The sequence below is a fragment of the Oncorhynchus mykiss genome, chromosome 11 (assembly GCF_057628025.1).
Source record: "Oncorhynchus mykiss isolate SJ-2025 chromosome 11, ASM5762802v1, whole genome shotgun sequence".
NCBI lineage: Eukaryota > Metazoa > Chordata > Actinopteri > Salmoniformes > Salmonidae > Oncorhynchus > Oncorhynchus mykiss.
In genome coordinates, this window is record NC_143032.1 from 3,889,564 (window position 1) to 3,909,697 (window position 20,134).

The window sequence follows — 20,134 nt, forward strand, 5'->3', positions numbered from 1 at the left end:
AACACACAGATCTTCTCTGTGTAACTCAGTCAACACACAGATCTTCTCTGTGTAACTCAGTCAACACACAGATCATCTTGACTTAATTTGCCTGTATCTCTGTTACAGAAGTCCCATCTCCAGACCAGTGCTATGTAACTTGACAACCACACAGGGCCTCAGACACACACAGATAAAATAACACAGATAAATTAAACCATTCAATTGAAGGTAAAGTGGACACTCACATCGCCCCCTACGTCAGTGTTTGGCTATAAGACAGACAGTTAGTTAGTCCGTCCAGCGTTTTTTCTTAGTTTCCGAACCATCGTCTCGTTGTAGTGGGAAGGAGCTTGCCTGACATGCGTGCAAAATCTTTTGTGTTAAATCCGTCTTCTCCTCTCCTTTCTCTCAATGCTTACATCTCTCTTTTCCCTCCAACTCTCTCTCTCTCTCTCTCTCTCTTCGTCTGACGCGGCTCTACAGATGGACGACAAAGGCTGGAACGGACAAAAGACGGCTTTTAACGAAACTACGACTAACAGTGAGTATCCTGCGCTTCATTCCCTCTCTCCCTCCTTCTTGCAGGTGGTTTAGCCTCAGTGATGGCCCTCTGTTTAATCTCAGTGACTGGACAATGGGGGAGTGACTGTCAGCTCAATGTGCAGTGTGTCTGTGTGGGGAGCCTGCAAATACAGCTCTATTCACCCAGGGCTTATAGACCTGCCTGGTGAGGAACTGCCTCTCCCTGGGGGCCTGCCTGGTGAGGAACTGCCTCTCCCTGAGGGCCTGCCTGGTGAAGAGCTGCCTCTCCCTGGGGGCCTGCCTGGTGAGGAGCTGCCTCTCCCTGGAGGCCTGCCTGGTGAGGAGCTGCCTCTCCCCGGAGGCCTGCCTGGTGAGGAACTGCCTCTCCCTGGAGGCCTGCCTGGTGAGGAGCTGCCTGTCCCTGGAGGCCTGCCTGGTGAGGAGCTGCCTCTCCCTGGAGGCCTGCCTGGTGAGGAGCTGCCTCTCCCTGGAGGCCTGCCTGGTGAGGAGCTGCCTCTCCCCGGAGGCCTGCCTGGTGGGGAGCTGCCTCTCCCTGGAGGCCTGCCTGGTGAGGAGCTGCCTCTCCCTGGAGGCCTGCCTGGTGAGGAGCTGCCTCTCCCTGGGGGCCTGCCTGGTGAGGAGCTGCCTCTCCCTGGAGGCCTGCCTGGTGAGGAGCTGCCTCTGTTTGTTGGGTAATTGAATGCCTGTGTTCTGTATTACTCCTGACTAATGGAGGCCCTGGGCAGTAGGACGACTAGCTGTCGTTACTCCTGACTAATGGAGGCCCTGGGCAGTAGGACGACAAGCTGTCATTACTCCTGACTAATGGAGGCTCTGGGCAGTAGGACGACTCAAACTAGCTGTCGTTACTCCTGACTAATGGAGGCTCTGGGCAGTAGGACGACTAGCTGTCATTACTCCTGACTAATGGAGGCCCTGGGCAGTAGGACGACTAGCTGTCGTTACTCCTGACTAATGGAGGCTCTGGGCAGTAGGACGACTCAAACTAGCTGTCGTTACTCCTGACTAATGGAGGCTCTGGGCAGTAGGACGACTCAAACTAGCTGTCGTTACTCCTGACTAATGGAGGCTCTGGGCAGTAGGACGACTAGCTGTCATTACTCCTGACTAATGGAGGCTCTGGGCAGTAGGACGACTCAAACTAGCTGTCGTTACTCCTGACTAATGGAGGCTCTGGGCTGTAGGACGACTCAAACTAGCTGTCGTTACTCCTGACTAATGGAGGCTCTGGGCAGTAGGACGACTCAAACTAGCTGTCGTTACTCCTGACTAATGGAGGCTCTGGGCAGTAGGACGACTCAAACTAGCTGTCGTTACTCCTGACTAATGGAGGCTCTGGGCAGTAGGACGACTCAAACTAGCTGTCGTTACTCCTGACTAATGGAGGCTCTGGGCAGTAGGACGACTCAAACTAGCTGTCGTTACTCCTGACTAATGGAGGCTCTGGGCAGTAGGACGACTAGCTGTCATTACTCCTGACTAATGGAGGCTCTGGGCAGTAGGATGACTCAAACTAGCTGTCGTTACTCCTGACTAATGGAGGCTCTGGGCTGTAGGACGACTCAAACTAGCTGTCGTTACTCCTGACTAATGGAGGCTCTGGGCAGCAGGACGACTCAAACTAGCTGTCGTTACTCCTGACTAATGGAGGCTCTGGGCTGTAGGACGACTCAAACTAGCTGTCGTTACTCCTGACTAATGGAGGCTCTGGGCAGTAGGACGACTCAAACTAGCTGTCGTTACTCCTGACTAATGGAGGCTCTGGGCAGTAGGACGACTCAAACTAGCTGTCGTTACTCCTGACTAATGGAGGCTCTGGGCTGTAGGACGACTCAAACTAGCTGTCGTTACTCCTGACTAATGGAGGCTCTGGGCAGTAGGACGACTCAAACTAGCTGTCGTTACTCCTGACTAATGGAGGCTCTGGGCTGTAGGACGACTCAAACTAGCTGTCGTTACTCCTGACTAATGGAGGCTCTGGGCAGTAGGACGACTCAAACTAGCTGTCGTTACTCCTGACTAATGGAGGCTCTGGGCTGTAGGACGACTCAAACTAGCTGTCGTTACTCCTGACTAATGGAGGCTCTGGGCTGTAGGACGACTCAAACTAGCTGTCGTTACTCCTGACTAATGGAGGCTCTGGGCAGTAGGACGACTCAAACTAGCTGTCGTTACTCCTGACTAATGGAGGCTCTGGGCTGTAGGACGACTCAAACTAGCTGTCGTTACTCCTGACTAATGGAGGCTCTGGGCTGTAGGACGACTCAAACTAGCTGTCGTTACTCCTGACTAATGGAGGCTCTGGGCAGCAGGACGACTCAAACTAGCTGTCGTTACTCCTGACTAATGGAGGCTCTGGGCTGTAGGACGACTCAAACTAGCTGTCGTTACTCCTGACTAATGGAGGCTCTGGGCAGTAGGACGACTCAAACTAGCTGTTGTTACTCCTGACTAATGGAGGCTCTGGGCTGTAGGACGACTCAAACTAGCTGTCGTTACTCCTGACTAATGGAGGCTCTGGGCAGTAGGACGACTCAAACTAGCTGTCGTTACTCCTGACTAATAAAAAAAAAATTGAACTAAGAACAGATATAGCCCTTGGTTCACTCCAGACTTGACTGCCCTTGACCAGCACAAAAACATCCTGTGGCGTACAGCACTAGCTTCTAATAGTCCCCGTGATATGCAACTTTTCAGGGAAGTCAGGAACCAATACACACAGTCAGTTAGGAAATTTGCATCCTGTAGCACTAATTGCAAAATGTTTTGGGACAGTGTAAAGTCCATGGAGAACAAGAGCACCTCCTCCCAGCTGCCCACTGCACTGAGGATAGGAAACACTGTCACCGCCGATAAATCCACAATAATCGAAAATGTCATTAAGCATTTCTCTACGGCTGGCCATGCTTTCCAACTGGCGACCCCTACCCCGGCCAACATCTCAGCACCCCCTGCCGGACCTCTGGCAGTCTCTATGGGGGTGCCACAGGGTTCAATTCTCGGGCCGACTCTCTTCTCTGTATACATCAATGATGTCGCTCTTGCTGCTGGTGGTTCTCTGATGCCATACAACACTCCTTCCGTGGCCTCCAACTGCTCTTAAACGCTAGTAAAACGAAATGCATGCTCTTCAACCGATCGCTGCCCACACTCGCCCGCCCGACTAGCATCACTACTCTGGACGGCTCTGACCTAGAATATGTGGACACCTACAAATACCTAGGTGTCTGGTTAGACTGTAAACTCTCCTTTTAGACTCACATTAAGCATCTCCAATCCAAAGTTAAATCTAGAATTGGCTTCCTATTTCGCAACAAAGCATCCTTCACTCATGCTGCCAAACATACCCTCGTAAAACTGACTATCCTACCGATCCTTGACTTCGGCGATGTTATTTACAAAATAGCCTCCAACACTCTACACAGCAAACTGGATGCATTCTATCACAGTGTCATCCGTTGTGTCACCAAAACCCCTTATACCACCCACCACTGCGACATGTATGCTGTCGTCGTTAAACCTGAACATGCGACGGAAACACATTGAACTTTAGATTTTTATTCAATATGATAACGTATTGGTCAAGGAGTTGAAATTAGAAACCCAACACTAGAAGTCGACCGATTATGATTTTTTCAACGATTATTGGAGGACCAAAAAAAAGCCGATTAATCGCCCGATTTTATTTATTTGTAATAATGACAATTACAACAATACTGAATGAACACTTATTTTAACTTAATATAATACATCAATAAAATCAATTTAGCCTCAAATAAATAATGAAACATGTTCAATTTGGTTTAAATAATGCAAAAACAAAGTGTTGGAGAAGAAAGTAAAAGTGCAATATGTGTCATGTAAGAAAGCTAACGTTTCAGTTCCTTGCTCAGAACATGAGAACATATGAAAGCTGGTGGTTCCTTTTAACATGAGTCTTCAATATTCCCAGGTAAGAAGTTTTAGGTTGTAGTTATTATAGGAATTATAGGACTATTTCTCTCTATACCATTTGTATTTCATATACCTTTTACTATTGGATGTTCTTATAGGCACTTTAGTATTGCCAGTGTAACAGTATAGCTTCCGTCCCTCTCCTCGCCCCTACCTGGGCTCGAACCAGGAACACATCGACAACAGCCACCCTCGAAGCAGCGTTACCCATCGCTCCACAAAAGCTGGGGAACAACTATTATAAGTCTCAGAGCGAGTGATATCACCGATTGAAACGCTATTAGCGCGCACCCCGCTAACTAGCCAGCCATTTCACATCGGTTACACCAGCCTAATCTCTGGAGTTGATAGGCTTGAAGTCAGAAACAGCTCAATGCTTGAAGCACAAGGAAGAGCTGCTGGCAAAACGCAGGAAAGTGATGTTTGAATGAATGCTTACGAGCCTGCTGCTGCCTACCACCGCTCAGTCAGACTGCTCTATCAAATATCAAATCATAGACTTAATTATAACATAATAACACACAGAAATACGAGCCTTAGGTCATTAACATGGTCGAATCCGGAAACTATCATTTCGAAAACAAGATGTTTATTATTTCAGTGAAATACGGAACCGTTCCGTATTTTATCTAACGGGTGGCATCCATCAGTCTAAATGTTCCTGTTACATTGCAACAACCTTCAATGTTATGACATAATTATGTAAAATTCTGGCAAATTAATTACGGTCTTTGTTAGGAAGAAATGGACTTCACAGAGTTTGCAACGAGCCAGGCGGCCCAAACTGCTGCATATACCCTGACTGCTTGCACAGAACGCATGAGAAGTGACATCATTTCCCTAGTTAAAAGAAATTCATGTTAGCAGGCAATATTAACTAAATATGCAGGTTTAAAAGTATATACTTGTGTATTGATTTTAAAGAAAGGCATTGATGTTTATGGTTAGGTTTGGTGCAACGACAGTGCTAAATCAATGAGAAATTAACAGGCACCGCATCGATTATATGCAACGCAGGTCACGCTAGATAAACTAGTAATATCATCAACCATGTCTAGTTAACTAGTGATTATGATTGATTGTTTTTTATAAGATAAGTTTAATGCTAGCTACCAACTTGCCTTGGCTCCTTGCAGCACTCGTATAACAGGTAGTCAGCCTGCCACGCAGTCTCCTCGTGGAGTGCAATGTAAGGCAGGTGGTGTTGGACCAGTAACCGGAAGGTTGCAAAAACGAATGACCGAGCTGACAAGGTAAACATCTGTTGTTCTGCCCCTGAACAAGGCAGTTAACCCACTGTTCCTAGACCAGTTAACCCACTGTTCCTAGACCAGTTAACCCACTGTTCCTAGACCAGTTAACCCACTGTTCCTAGACCAGTTAACCCACTGTTCCTAGACCAGTTAACCCACTGTTCCTAGACCAGTTAACCCACTGTTCCTAGACCAGTTAACCCACTGTTCCTAGACCAGTTAAACCACTGTTCCTAGACCAGTTAACCCACTGTTCCTAGACCAGTTAACCCACTGTTCCTAGACCAGTTAACCCACTGTTCCTAGACCAGTTAACCCACTGTTCCTAGACCAGTTAACCCACTGTTCCTAGACCAGTTAACCCACTGTTCCTAGGCCAGTTAACCCACTGTTCCTAGACCAGTTAACCCACTGTTCCTAGACCAGTTAACCCACTGTTCCTAAACCAGTTAACCCACTGTTCCTAGACCAGTTAACCCACTGTTCCTAGACCAGTTAACCCACTGTTCCTAGACCAGTTAACCCACTGTTCCTAGACCAGTTAACCCACTGTTCATAGACCAGTTAACCCACTGTTCCTAGACCAGTTAACCCACTGTTCCTAGACCAGTTAACCCACTGTTCCTAGACCAGTTAACCCACTGTTCCTGGACCAGTTAACCCACTGTTCCTAGACCAGTTAACCCACTGTTCCTAGACCAGTTAACCCTACTGTTCCTAGGCCAGTTAACCCACTGTTCCTAGACCAGTTAGCCCACTGTTCCTAGACCAGTTAACCCTACTGTTCCTAGACCAGTTAACCCACTGTTCCTAGACCAGTTAACCCTACTGTTCCTAGACCAGTTAACCCACTGTTCCTAGACCAGTTAACCCACTGTTCCTAGACCAGTTAACCCACTGTTCCTAGACCAGTTAACCCTACTGTTCCTAGGCCAGTTAACCCACTGTTCCTAGACCAGTTAGCCCACTGTTCCTAGACCAGTTAACCCTACTGTTCCTAGACCAGTTAACCCACTGTTCCTAGACCAGTTAACCCACTGTTCCTAGACCAGTTAACCCACTGTTCCTAGGCAGTCATTGTAAATAAGAGTGTGTTCTTAACTGACTTGCCTAGTAAAATAAAGGTGTAAGAAAATAAATGATAATAAAAAAATTAAATAAAAATTCAATCGGCCAAATCTTAGTCCAAAAATACAGATTTCCGATAGTTCTGAAAACTTGAAACCGGCCCTAATTCCGTTCCGATTAATCGGCGGACCTCTAGTGGAAATGGATAAATTGTTCACAGATTGTAAATGTCGTCTTTCTGTAGTGACGTTAGGGTTAGATTAGGTCAACACACACACACACACACACACACACACACACTCTATCGTGTCATTGGTGCTGAAGGAGTTGAACCGCTGCGTGTCATTGGTGCTGAAGGAATTGAACCGCTGAGTGTCATTGGTGCTGAAGAGTTGAACCGCTGCGTGTCATTGGTGCTGAAGGAGTTGAACCGCTGCGTGTCATTGGTGCTGAAGGAATTGAACCGCTGAGTGTCATTGGTGCTGAAGGAGTTGAACCGCTGCGTGTCATTGGTGCTGAAGGAGTTGAACCGCTGCGTGTCATTGGTGCAGAAGGAATTGAACCGCTGAGTGTCATTGGTGCTGAAGGAGTTGAACCGCTGCGTGTCATTGGTGCAGAAGGAATTGAACCGCTGAGTGTCATTGGTGCTGAAGGAGTTGAACCGCTGCGTGTGGTTTTGGTCACTGCTCTTTAGCTGAGCGCTGACAGCATGACAGACTACAGCTCCGCTTCTTGGCCAAGCCTGTTGCTGCATGGCCCCCTGGGAAATGGGGTTTTTATTATTTAGTGTTAATTATTCCCACAGTTGTCTCTGGGAGCCCAGCCCTTCTCACTCAGTCATAGTTTATATACAGTGCCTTGCGAAAGTATTCGGCCCCCTTGAACTTTGCGACCTTTTGCCACATTTCAGGCTTCAAACATAAAGATATAAAACTGTATTTTTTTGTGAAGAATCAACAACAAGTGGGACACAATCATGAAGTGGAACGACATTTATTGGATATTTAAAACTTTTTTAACAAATCAAAAAATTAAAAATTGGGCGTGCACAATGATTCAGCCCCCTTAAGTTAATACTTTGTAGCGCCACCTTTTGCTGCGATTACAGCTGTAAGTCGCTTGGGGTATGTCTCTATCAGTTTTGCACATCGAGAGACTGAATTTTTTCCCATTCCTCCTTGCAAAACAGCTCGAGCTCAGTGAGGTTGGATGGAGAGCATTTGTGAACAGCAGTTTTCAGTTCTTTCCACAGATTCTCGATTGGATTCAGGTCTGGACTTTGACTTGGCCATTCTAACACCTGGATATGTTTATTTTTGAACCATTCCATTGTAGATTTTGCTTTATGTTTTAGATCATTGTCTTGTTGGAAGACAAATCTCCATCCCAGTCTCAGGTCTTTTGCAGACTCCATCAGGTTTTCTTCCAGAATGGTCCTGTATTTGGCTCCATCCCATCTTCCCATCAATTTTAACCATCTTCCCTGTCCCTGCTGAAGAAAAGCAGGCCCAAACCATGATGCTGCCACCACCATGTTTGATAGTGGGGATGGTGTGTTCAGCTGTGTTGCTTTTACGCCAAACATAACGTTTTGCATTGTTGCCAAAAAAGTTCAATTTTGGTTTCATCTGACCAGAGCACCTTCTTCCACATGTTTGGTGTGTCTCCCAGGTGGCTTGTGGCAAACTTTAAACGACACTTTTTATGGATATCTTTAAGAAATGGCTTTCTTCTTGCCACTCAAGGCCATATTTGTGCAATATACGACTGATTGTTGTCCTATGGACAGAGTCTCCCACCTCAGCTGTAGATCTCTGCAGTTCATCCAGAGTGATCATGGACCTCTTGGCTGTATCTCTGATCAGTCTTCTCCTTGTATGAGCTGAAAGTTTAGAGGGACGGCCAGGTCTTGGTAGATTTGCAGTGGTCTGATACTCCTTCCATTTCAATATTATCGCTTGCACAGTGCTCCTTGGGATGTTTAAAGCTTGGGAAATCTTTTTGTATCCAAATCCGGCTTTAAACTTCTTCACAACAGTATCTCGGACCTGCCTGGTGTGTTCCTTGTTCTTCATGATGCTCTCTGCGCTTTTAACGGACCTCTGAGACTATCACAGTGCAGGTGCATTTATACGGAGACTTGATTACACACAGGTGGATTGTATTTATCATCATTAGTCATTTAGGTCAACATTGGATCATTCAGAGATCCTCACTGAACTTCTGGAGAGAGTTTGCTGCACTGAAAGTAAAGGGGCTGAATAATTTTGCACGCCCAATTTTTCAGTTTTTGATTTGTTAAAAAAGTTTGAAATATCCAATAAATGTCGTTCCACTTCATGATTGTGTCCCACTTGTTGTTGATTCTTCACAAAAAATACAGTTTTATATCTTCATGTTTGAAGCCTGAAATGTGGCAAAAGGTCGCAAAGTTCAAGGGGGCCGAATACTTTCGCAAGGCACTGTATATATATATATATATATATATACACAGTGGGGAGAACAAGTATTTTATACACTGCTGATTTTGCAGGTTTTCCAACTTACAAAGCATGTAGAGGTCTGTAATTTTATCATAGGTACACTTCAACTGTGAGAGATGGAATCTAAAACAAAAATCCAGAAAATCACATTGTATGATTTTTAAGTAATTAATTTGCATTATTAATTTGCACCTATGATAAAAATTACAGATTACAGACCTCTACATGCTTTGTAAGTTGGAAAACCTGCAAAATCAGCAGTGTATAAAATACTTGTTCTCCCCACTGTGTGTGTGTGTGTGTGTGTGTGTGTGTGTGTGTGTCTGTGTGTGTGTGTGTGTGTGTGTCTGCTCTGTAAACTCCCTGAGCCACACAACACCAACTGCTAATGTTATGATGATGATGATGATGATGTGGACTGGCATAAACCTGATTTATTACTCATCCAAGAAGATACAGCTGGCTGTGTGTGAGAGACCACCTCTGTGTGTTGCTGTTTGTATGTTAGACTATGGGAGAGTGTTTGGGTCAGTTGGTTTCTATACAGAATGTGTTGCATAGGAATGTTAATGATCTGTGAATCAATGTAAACACACACACACACACACACACACAGCTCTCAACCCCGCACATGCACGCAGACACAGATACACACAACCCTCAACCCTACACACACACACACACACACACACACACACACACACACACACACACACACACAACAAAGGGTTCCAAAAGGGTTCTGCTTCGGCTGTCCTCATAGGAGAACTCTCTTACCTTGTCAGCTCGGGGATTCGATCTTGCAACCATCCGGTTACTAGTCCAACGCTCTAACCACTAGGCTGCCTGACGTGTATACGTGTATATTATTGTATACTTAATGTATATGTACACTATATTTACAAAAGCATGTGGACCCCCCTTCTAATTAGTGAATTGGGCTGACAGGTGTATAAAATCGAGCACACCGCCGTGCAACCTCCATAGACAAACATTGGCAGTAGAATGAACTGAAGAGGTCATAGGATGGAAACATCTAGAGTCGATTGACGTCAAAATCTGTCTGTTTAGTGATATATATATTTTGTTGTTGTATAGGCTGTGTCTCATGTCCGGCCTTCAGCATCTGAGTCTGAAGTCCCGCCGATATGCTGTTGTCTGTAGCGTTCGAATGGTTTGGCCTACAAACTGATATGACCCCACGATGGAAAGAGTTGTGGTTTTGGCCTACAAACTGATATGACCCCACGATGGAAAGAGTTGTGGTTTTGGCCTACAAACTGATATGACCCCACGATGGAAAGAGTTGTGGTTTTGGCCTACAAACTGATATGACCCCACGATGGAAAGAGTTGTGGTTTTGGCCTACAAACTGATATGACCCCACGATGGAAAGAGTTGTGGTTTTGGCCTACAAACTGATATGACCCCACGATGGAAAGAGTTGTGGTTTTGGCCTACAAACTGATATGACCCCACGATGGAAAGAGTTGTGGTTTTGGCCTACAAACTGATATGACCCCACGATGGAAAGAGTTGTGGTTTTGGCCTACAAACTGATATGACCCCACGATGGAAAGAGTTGTGGTTTTGGCCTACAAACTGATATGACCCCACGATGGAAAGAGTTGTGGTTTTGGCCTACAAACTGATATGACCCCACGATGGAAAGAGTTGTGGTTTTGGCCTACAAACTGATATGACCCCACGATGGAAAGAGTTGTGGTTTTGGCCTACAAACTGATATGACCCCACGATGGAAAGAGTTGTGGTTTTGGCCTACAAACTGATACGACCCCACGATGGAAAGAGAAGACGTTGTGGTTTTGGCCTACAAACTGATATGACCCCACGATGGAAAGAGAAGACGTGGTTTTGCTCTACGGCCGGCCGCCACCGGTGTCATGGGTCGCGTCTGTAGGTAACACCGGTACGGGTTTTAACAAATGAATGGGAAGTAGTTTTGCGACAACAGAAATATAAGGGGTTAAATATGTGTTATTCTTGAGGTGTGTTCGATCTCACTGATATATAGGACAGACACTTCAAACCTTAGATTTTATTTTACTGTTGGTTTTGCCATTTCTGAATGTGCTATTCGATGCGTTTCTATGCAGTTTTAAGCCAAATTCAATGTATTCATTATTTTATATATACTTACATGGGTCCGAAAGTCAGATTTTCGCAAAATGATTTATGACAGTGGTCGCCAATCGGTCGATCGCGATCACGGCATTCCTAGTCGATCTTCACGGCATTCCTAGTCGATCTTCACGGCATTCCTAGTCGATCTTCACGGCATTCCTAGTCGATCTTCACGGCATTCCTAGTCGATCTTCACGGCATTCCTAGTCGATCACCAAATATTTCTGTAGAAAGCCTACGAACGATTTAGGCTAGCGCTCCTCTTTTAAAATCATGTTGAGCTGTTGCCGGAAGGTGCACTTGATTCAAAGGTCCTGCGCACCGGGTAAAGTGTTCCCGTGCGACAAACTCCGCCTTTCCGGCGGACTGGCAAATCTGTGACTAAATCGAGTGCACCTACTGGATCTGCCCAATCGGATAGCTCAAATCACCATGGCTACAGAGCGTCCAATCGGATAGCTCAAATCACCGTGGCTACAGAGATTCCAATCGGATAGCTCAAATCACCGTGGCTACAGAGATTCCAATCGGATAGCTCAAATCACCGTGGCTACAGAGATTCCAATTGGATAGCTCAAATCACCGTGGCTACAGAGCGTCCAATCGGATAGCTCAAATCACCGTGGCTACAGAGCTTCCATGACCCTGAACACAGCCAAGTTTAATAGGCTACTAGCCTACGTCAGATTGAATGTTTTTTAAAACCGTGACCACAGAGAGACTGTCAACGAATCCAGCAAAGAGCTGCTGGTTATATGACTGAGTTCAGTTTATATTCAGCTCTGTCACTGTTTTTATTCAACACTATTACAAAACGCTCTTCTCTGTACTTCCCCTCGGGCTGCAGCTGCAGTGAGTCAGTAGCCATGTATCGACAGCCCTGCGTTTTATCCTTATTAGCATCTCGTCCTGTCCATTTTAATATTAAGGAATGTTTCACTTTCTCTGGTCATAGGAACAACATGAGTTTGTGCATGAGGCAGATGTGTTGCGACTCGAGTTTCGCCATCAGGTGGAAGACCGTGGCCCCTCTCTCTCTGATCAGTCTCACCGGAGGAAAAGAAGGAGAGAGCAGGTAGAAGACAGTGTCCCCTCTCTCTCTGATCAGTCTCACCGGAGGAAAGGAAGGAGAGAGCAGGTGGAAGACCGTGTCCCCTCTCTCTCTGATCAGTCTCACCGGAGGAAAAGAAGGAGAGAGCAGGTGGAAGACCGTGTCCCCTCTCTCTCTGATCAGTCTCACCGGAGGAAAAGAAGTAGAGAGCAGGTGGAAGACCGTGTCCCCTCTCTCTCTGATCAGTCTCACCGGAGGAAAAGAAGGAGAGAGCAGGTGGAAGACCGTGTCCCCTCTCTCTCTGATCAGTCTCACCGGAGGAAAAGAAGGAGAGAGCAGGTGGAAGACCGTGTCCCCTCTCTCTCTGATCAGTCTCACCGGAGGAAAAGAAGGAGAGAGCAGGGACCGGGAGAGGCGGTTGGGAAACAACGTTTTGAACGGTCGGTCGTCCAACTCGGAATTCCAAGTCGGAAACTCGGGCGTCTTTCTAGACCTGCGACCTTTCAACCTGAAGTTCAATGACCTCGTGATTTGACCTCGTTGACCTTCAGGTGCAGCAGGTACCAACAGCCTAGTTAAATAAAAACGCGAATTATTTCAATTCATACTCCACAGTGCCTCACAAGTGCTAAACCAACTGATCAATTTTGTTATCAAAGCTCGAGTTTTGAAATATAATCTGGTCTAATGAACATTATTGGCAGGCCAATCACATAGCCAATATGCTGTGATATATATTAGGCCTACTGCCCAAACCTCATTCCTACAAAACTGTTTGTCTGAGGTTAATGTAAAGAAAAATCTCAGCTTGATTTTTGACTCAGAAAGTGATCTTGACTGAGAAAAGGTTGGTGACCACTGACCTATGGTATAGGGCTGACCTCATTGGTCGATATGCTTTTGGTCGAAATGCTGTTGCTCGATAGGCTCTTGGTCGATATGCTGTTGGTCGATATGCTGTTGGTCGATAGGCTGTTGCTCGACATGCTGTTGGTCGATATGCTGTTGGTCGATAGGCTGTTGCTCGACATGCTGTTGGTCGATATGCTCTTGGTCGATAGGCTGTTGCTCGATATGCTGTTGGTCGATAGGCTGTTGCTCAACATGCTGTTGGTCGATAGGCTCTTGGTCGATAGGCTGTTTGTCGATATGCTCTTGGTCGATAGGCTGTTGGTCGATATGCTGTTGGTCGATAGGCTGTTGGTCGATAGGCTGTTGGTCGATAGGCTGTTGGTCGATAGGCTGTTTGATTGTTTGGTCGATAGGCTGTTGGTCGATAGGCTGTTGGTCGATAGGCTGTTGGTCGATAGGCTGTTGGTCGATAGTCTGTTGGTCGATAGGCTGTTGGTCGATAGGCTGTTGGTCGATAGGCTGTTGGTCGATAGTCTGTTGGTCGATAGTCTGTTGGTCGATAGGCTGTTGGTCGATAGTCTGTTGGTCGATAGGCTGTTGGTCGATAGGCTGTTGGTCGATAGGCTGTTGGTCGATAGGCTGTTGGTCGATAGGCTGTTGGTCGATAGGCTGTTGGTCGATAGGCTGTTGGTCGATTGTCTATACACACCACCGCAAACATATACTGTCTATATATACTTTTCTGTAGTTGTGGATCAGACCTGCACAACGGTCAGGAGGAATTTTGGACCATTCCTCTTTACAAAACTGTTTCAGTTCAGCAATATTCTTGGGATGTCTGGTGTGAACTGCTCTCTTGAGGTCATGACACAGCCTCTCAATCGGGTTGAGGTCAGGACTCTGACTGGGCCTCTCCAGAAGGTGTATTTTCTTCTGTTGAAGCCATTCTGTTGTTGATTTACTTGTGTTTTTTGGGTCATTGACCTGTTGCATCACCCAACTGATGGGTGATGTCCAGCTTCAATTGGCGGACAGATAGCCTTACATTCTCCTGCAAAATGGCTTGATTAACTTGGGAAATCTGTCGATGATAGCAAGCTGTCCAGGCCCTGAGGCAGCAAAGCAGCCCCAAACCACGATGCTCCCTCCAACATACTTTACAGTTGGGAGGAGGTTTTGATGTTGGTGAGCTGTGCCTTTTTTTTCTCCCAAAATAATGTTTTGTGTTCCTTCCAAACAACTCAACTTTAGTTTCATCTGTCCACAGAATATTTTGCCAGTAGCGCTGTGGAACATCCAGGTGCTCTTTTGCGAACTTCAGACGTGCAGCAATGTTTTTTTTGGACAGCAGTGGCTTCTTCTGTGGTGTTGTTTAGAGTAGTTTTCTCCATTTATTTTGACATTTTGTCTTACCGTGGACTGATGAACATCAAGGCTTGTAGAGATACTTCTGTAACCCTTTCCAGCTTTGGTTGGTTCACATCATTCAATGCTTCATGTGAATAGTAAACTCACATTTTGAGAGTGTTTTTTATATTGCAGGGCAGCTCTAACCAACATCTCCAATCTCGCCTCATTGATTGGACTCCAGGTTAGCTGACTCCTGACTCCAGTTAGCTTTTGGAGAAGTCATTAGCCTAGGGGTTCGTAACATTTGTCCAATCTACACTGTGAATGTTTAAATGATATATTCAATTTCGACAAGACAAATACAATAATTTGTGTGTTATTAGTATAAGCAGACAATGTTTGTCTATTGTTGTGACTTAGATGAAGATCAGATCAAATGTTATGACCAATTTGTGCAGAAATCCAAAGGGTTCACATACGTTTTCTTGCCACTATATGTATATAGGATGGTGTGTATAGACAGTAGTTATAAAAGGATGGTGTGTATAGACAGTAGTTATATAGGATGGTGTGTATAGACAGTATAGACAGTAGTTATATAGGATGGTGTGTATAGACAGTATAGACAGTAGTTATATAGGATGGTGTGTATAGACAGTATAGACAGTAGTTATATAGGGTGGTGTGTATAGACAGTAGTTATATAGGATGGTGTGTATAGACAGTAGTTATATAGGATGGTGTGTATAGACAGTAGTTATATAGGATGGTGTGTATAGACAGTAGTTATATAGGATGGTGTGTATAGACAGTATAGACAGTAGTTATATAGGATGGTGTGTATAGACAGTAGTTATATAGGATGGTGTGTATAGACAGTAGTTATATAGGATGGTGTGTATAGACAGTAGTTATATAAGATGGTGTGTATAGACAGTAGTTATATAGGATGGTGTGTATAGACAGTAGTTATATAGGATGGTGTGTATAGACAGTAGTTATATAAGATGGTGTGTATAGACAGTAGTTATATAGGATGGTGTGTATAGACAGTAGTTATATAGGATGGTGTGTATAGACAGTAGTTATATAGGATGGTGTGTATAGACTGTAGTTATATAGGATGGTGTGTATAGACAGTAGTTATATAGGATGGTGTGTATAGACAGTAGTTATATAGGATGGTGTGTATAGACAGTAGTTATAGAGGATGGTGTGTATAGACAGTAGTTATATAGGATGGTGTGTATAGACAGTAGTTATAGAGGATGGTGTGTATAGACAGTAGTTATATAGGATGGTGTGTATAGACAGTAGTTATATAGGATGGTGTGTATAGACAGTATAGACAGTAGTTATATAGGATGGTGTGTATAGACAGTATAGACAGTAGTTATATAGGATGGTGTGTATAGACTAGTTATATAGGATGGTGTGTATAGACAGTAGTTATAAGGATGGTGTGTATAGACAGTATAGACAGTAGTTATATAGGATGGTGTGTATAGACAGTATAGACAGTAGTTATATAGGATGGTGTGTATAGACAGTAGTTATATAAGATGGTGTGTATAGACAGTAGTTATATAGGATGGTGTGTATAGACTAGTTATATAGGATGGTGTGTATAGACAGTAGTTATAAGGATGGTGTGTATAGACAGTAGTTATATAGGATGGTGTGTATAGACAGTAGTTATAAACGGATGGTGTGTATAGACAGTAGTTATATAGGATGGTGTGTATAGACAGTAGTTATATAGGATGGTGTGTATAGACAGTATAGACAGTAGTTATATAGGATGGTGTGTATAGACAGTAGTTATATAGGATGGTGTGTATAGACTGTAGTTATATAGGATGGTGTGTATAGACAGTATAGACAGTAGTTATATAGGATGGTGTGTATAGACAGTAGTTATATAGGATGGTGTGTATAGACTGTATAGACAGTAGTTATATAGGATGGTGTGTATAGACAGTAGTTATATAGGAGGGTGTGTATAGACAGTATAGACAGTAGTTATATAGGATGGTGTGTATAGACAGTAGTTATATAGGATGGTGTGTATAGACAGTATAGACAGTAGTTATATAGGATGGTGTGTATAGACAGTATAGACAGTAGTTATATAGGATGGTGTGTATAGACTGTAGTTATATAGGATGGTGTGTATAGACAGTAGTTATATAGGATGGTGTGTATAGACAGTATAGACAGTAGTTATATAGGATGGTGTGTATAGACAGTAGTGATATAGGATAGTGTGTATAGACAGTAGTTATATAGGATGGTGTGTATAGACAGTATAGACAGTAGTTATATAGGGTGGTGTGTATAGACAGTAGTTATATAGGATGGTGTGTATAGACAGTAGTTATATAGGATGGTGTGTATAGACAGTAGTTATATAGGATGGTGTGTATAGACAGTAGTTATATAGGATGGTGTGTATAGACAGTATAGACAGTAGTTATATAGGATGGTGTGTATAGACAGTAGTTATATAGGATGGTGTGTATAGACAGTAGTTATATAAGATGGTGTGTATAGACAGTAGTTATATAGGATGGTGTGTATAGACAGTAGTTATATAGGATGGTGTGTATAGACAGTAGTTATATAGGATGGTGTGTATAGACAGTAGTTATATAGGATGGTGTGTATAGACTGTAGTTATATAGGATGGTGTGTATAGACAGTAGTTATATAGGATGGTGTGTATAGACAGTAGTTATATAGGATGGTGTGTATAGACAGTAGTTATATAGGATGGTGTGTATAGACAGTAGTTATATAGGATGGTGTGTATAGACAGTAGTTATAGAGGATGGTGTGTATAGACAGTAGTTATATAGGATGGTGTGTATAGACAGTAGTTATATAGGATGGTGTGTATAGACAGTATAGACAGTAGTTATATAGGATGGTGTGTATAGACAGTATAGACAGTAGTTATATAGGATGGTGTGTATAGACTAGTTATATAGGATGGTGTGTATAGACAGTAGTTATAAGGATGGTGTGTATAGACAGTATAGACAGTAGTTATATAGGATGGTGTGTATAGACAGTATAGACAGTAGTTATATAGGATGGTGTGTATAGACAGTAGTTATATAAGATGGTGTGTATAGACAGTAGTTATATAGGATGGTGTGTATAGACTAGTTATATAGGATGGTGTGTATAGACAGTAGTTATAAGGATGGTGTGTATAGACAGTAGTTATATAGGATGGTGTGTATAGACAGTAGTTATAAACGGATGGTGTGTATAGACAGTAGTTATATAGGATGGTGTGTATAGACAGTAGTTATATAGGATGGTGTGTATAGACAGTATAGACAGTAGTTATATAGGATGGTGTGTATAGACAGTAGTTATATAGGATGGTGTGTATAGACTGTAGTTATATAGGATGGTGTGTATAGACAGTATAGACAGTAGTTATATAGGATGGTGTGTATAGACAGTAGTTATATAGGATGGTGTGTATAGACTGTATAGACAGTAGTTATATAGGATGGTGTGTATAGACAGTAGTTATATAGGAGGGTGTGTATAGACAGTATAGACAGTAGTTATATAGGATGGTGTGTATAGACAGTAGTTATATAGGATGGTGTGTATAGACAGTATAGACAGTAGTTATATAGGATGGTGTGTATAGACAGTATAGACAGTAGTTATATAGGATGGTGTGTATAGACTGTAGTTATATAGGATGGTGTGTATAGACAGTAGTTATATAGGATGGTGTGTATAGACAGTATAGACAGTAGTTATATAGGATGGTGTGTATAGACAGTAGTGATATAGGATAGTGTGTATAGACAGTAGTTATATAGGATGGTGTGTATAGACAGTATAGACAGTAGTTATATAGGGTGGTGTGTATAGACAGTAGTTATATAAGATGGTGTGTATAGACAGTAGTTATATAGGATGGTGTGTATAGACAGTAGTTATATAGGATGGTGTGTATAGACAGTAGTTATATAGGATGGTGTGTATAGACAGTAGTTATATAGGATGGTGTGTATAGACAGTAGTTATATAGGATGGTGTGTATAGACAGTAGTTATATAGGATGGTGTGTATAGACAGTAGTTATATAGGAGTCATGTCTAGATTACAGTATATACATATTAAGTGGTTAAAACCGTATGTAAACATTATTAGAGATCAATGACTATGTACATAGAGTAACAGTGTCTAAGGTTCAGGGAACAGGGTGGAGGCTGGCTAGTAACAGTGTCTAAGGTTCAGGGAACTGGGTGGAGGCTGGTTAGTAACAGTGTCTAAGGTTCAGGGAACTGGGTGGAGGCTGGCTAGTAACAGTGTCTAAGGTTCAGGGAACTGGGTGGAGGCTGGCTAGTAACAGTGTCTAAGGTTCAGGGAACAGGGTGGAGGCTGGCTAGTAACAGTGTCTAAGGTTCAGGGAACTGGGTGGAGGCTGGCTAGTAACAGTTTCTAATGTTCAGGGAACTGGGTGGAGGCTGGCTAGTAACAGTTTCTAAGGTTCAGGGAAATGGGTGGAGGCTGGCTAGTAACAATGTCTAAGGTTCAGGGAACTGGGTGGAGGCTGGCTAGTAACAGTGTCTAAGGTTCAGGGAACTGGGTGGAGGCTGGCTAGTAACAGTGTCTAAGGTTCAGGGAACTGGGTGGAGGCTGGTTAGTAACAGTGTCTAAGGTTCAGGGAACTGGATGGAGGCTGGCTAGTAACAATGTGTAAGGTTCAGGGAACCTGGGGGAGGGGGAAGGGGGGGTGCGCGCTGGGCCCATGTTAACAGGAAGGGGGACGTCAGTCATGCAGTAACCTCACAGCTGTTCCTCCCCACACACACATCTGCTCTTCTCTTCCTGGCTCTAGTGCTGACCTTGGCTAGACAATGGTTTATACATCGACTCATCTCATCCATCCCCAGACAACACACACACACACACGGGCTCGCTCAAACACATTTGCTGACACACTCATACAAAGACATGCTCTTGCTTACACACACACACACACACACACACACACACACACACACACACACACACACACACACACACACACACACACACAAGCACATACCACTCCATCTTAAACTCCTAAATCTTTGTTGGATAGTGTGAAGTGCCTTCAGACAGTTGAGGCCCAGCCTACGTCTGGATAGCTTCATCCCATTCAGACAGTTGAGGCCCAGCCTACATCTGGATAGCTGCATCCCATTCGGACAGTTGAGACCCAGCCTACATCTGGATAGCTTCATCCCATTCGGACAGTTGAGGCCCAGCCTACGTCTGGATAGCTTCATCCCATTCGGACAGTTGAGGCCCAGCCTACGTCTGGATATTTTCATTCAGACAGTTGAGGCCCAGCCTACGTCTGGATAGCTTCATTCAGACAGTTGAGGCCCAGCCTACGTCTGGATAGCTTCATTCAGACAGTTGAGGCCCAG

General features: G+C 44.1%; 1 protein-coding gene across 1 annotated transcript in view; it reads left to right on the forward strand.

The window, feature by feature from the left end:
* Window positions 1-20,134, forward strand: part of stau2 (staufen double-stranded RNA binding protein 2) — a 269,116-nt gene that overhangs the window by 121,475 nt on the left and 127,507 nt on the right. Inside the window, exon 11 of the mRNA XM_036934670.2 lies at window positions 466-523. Coding sequence (XP_036790565.1) covers window positions 466-523 — 58 coding nt within the window. The remainder of the gene's footprint in view (window positions 1-465; window positions 524-20,134) is intronic.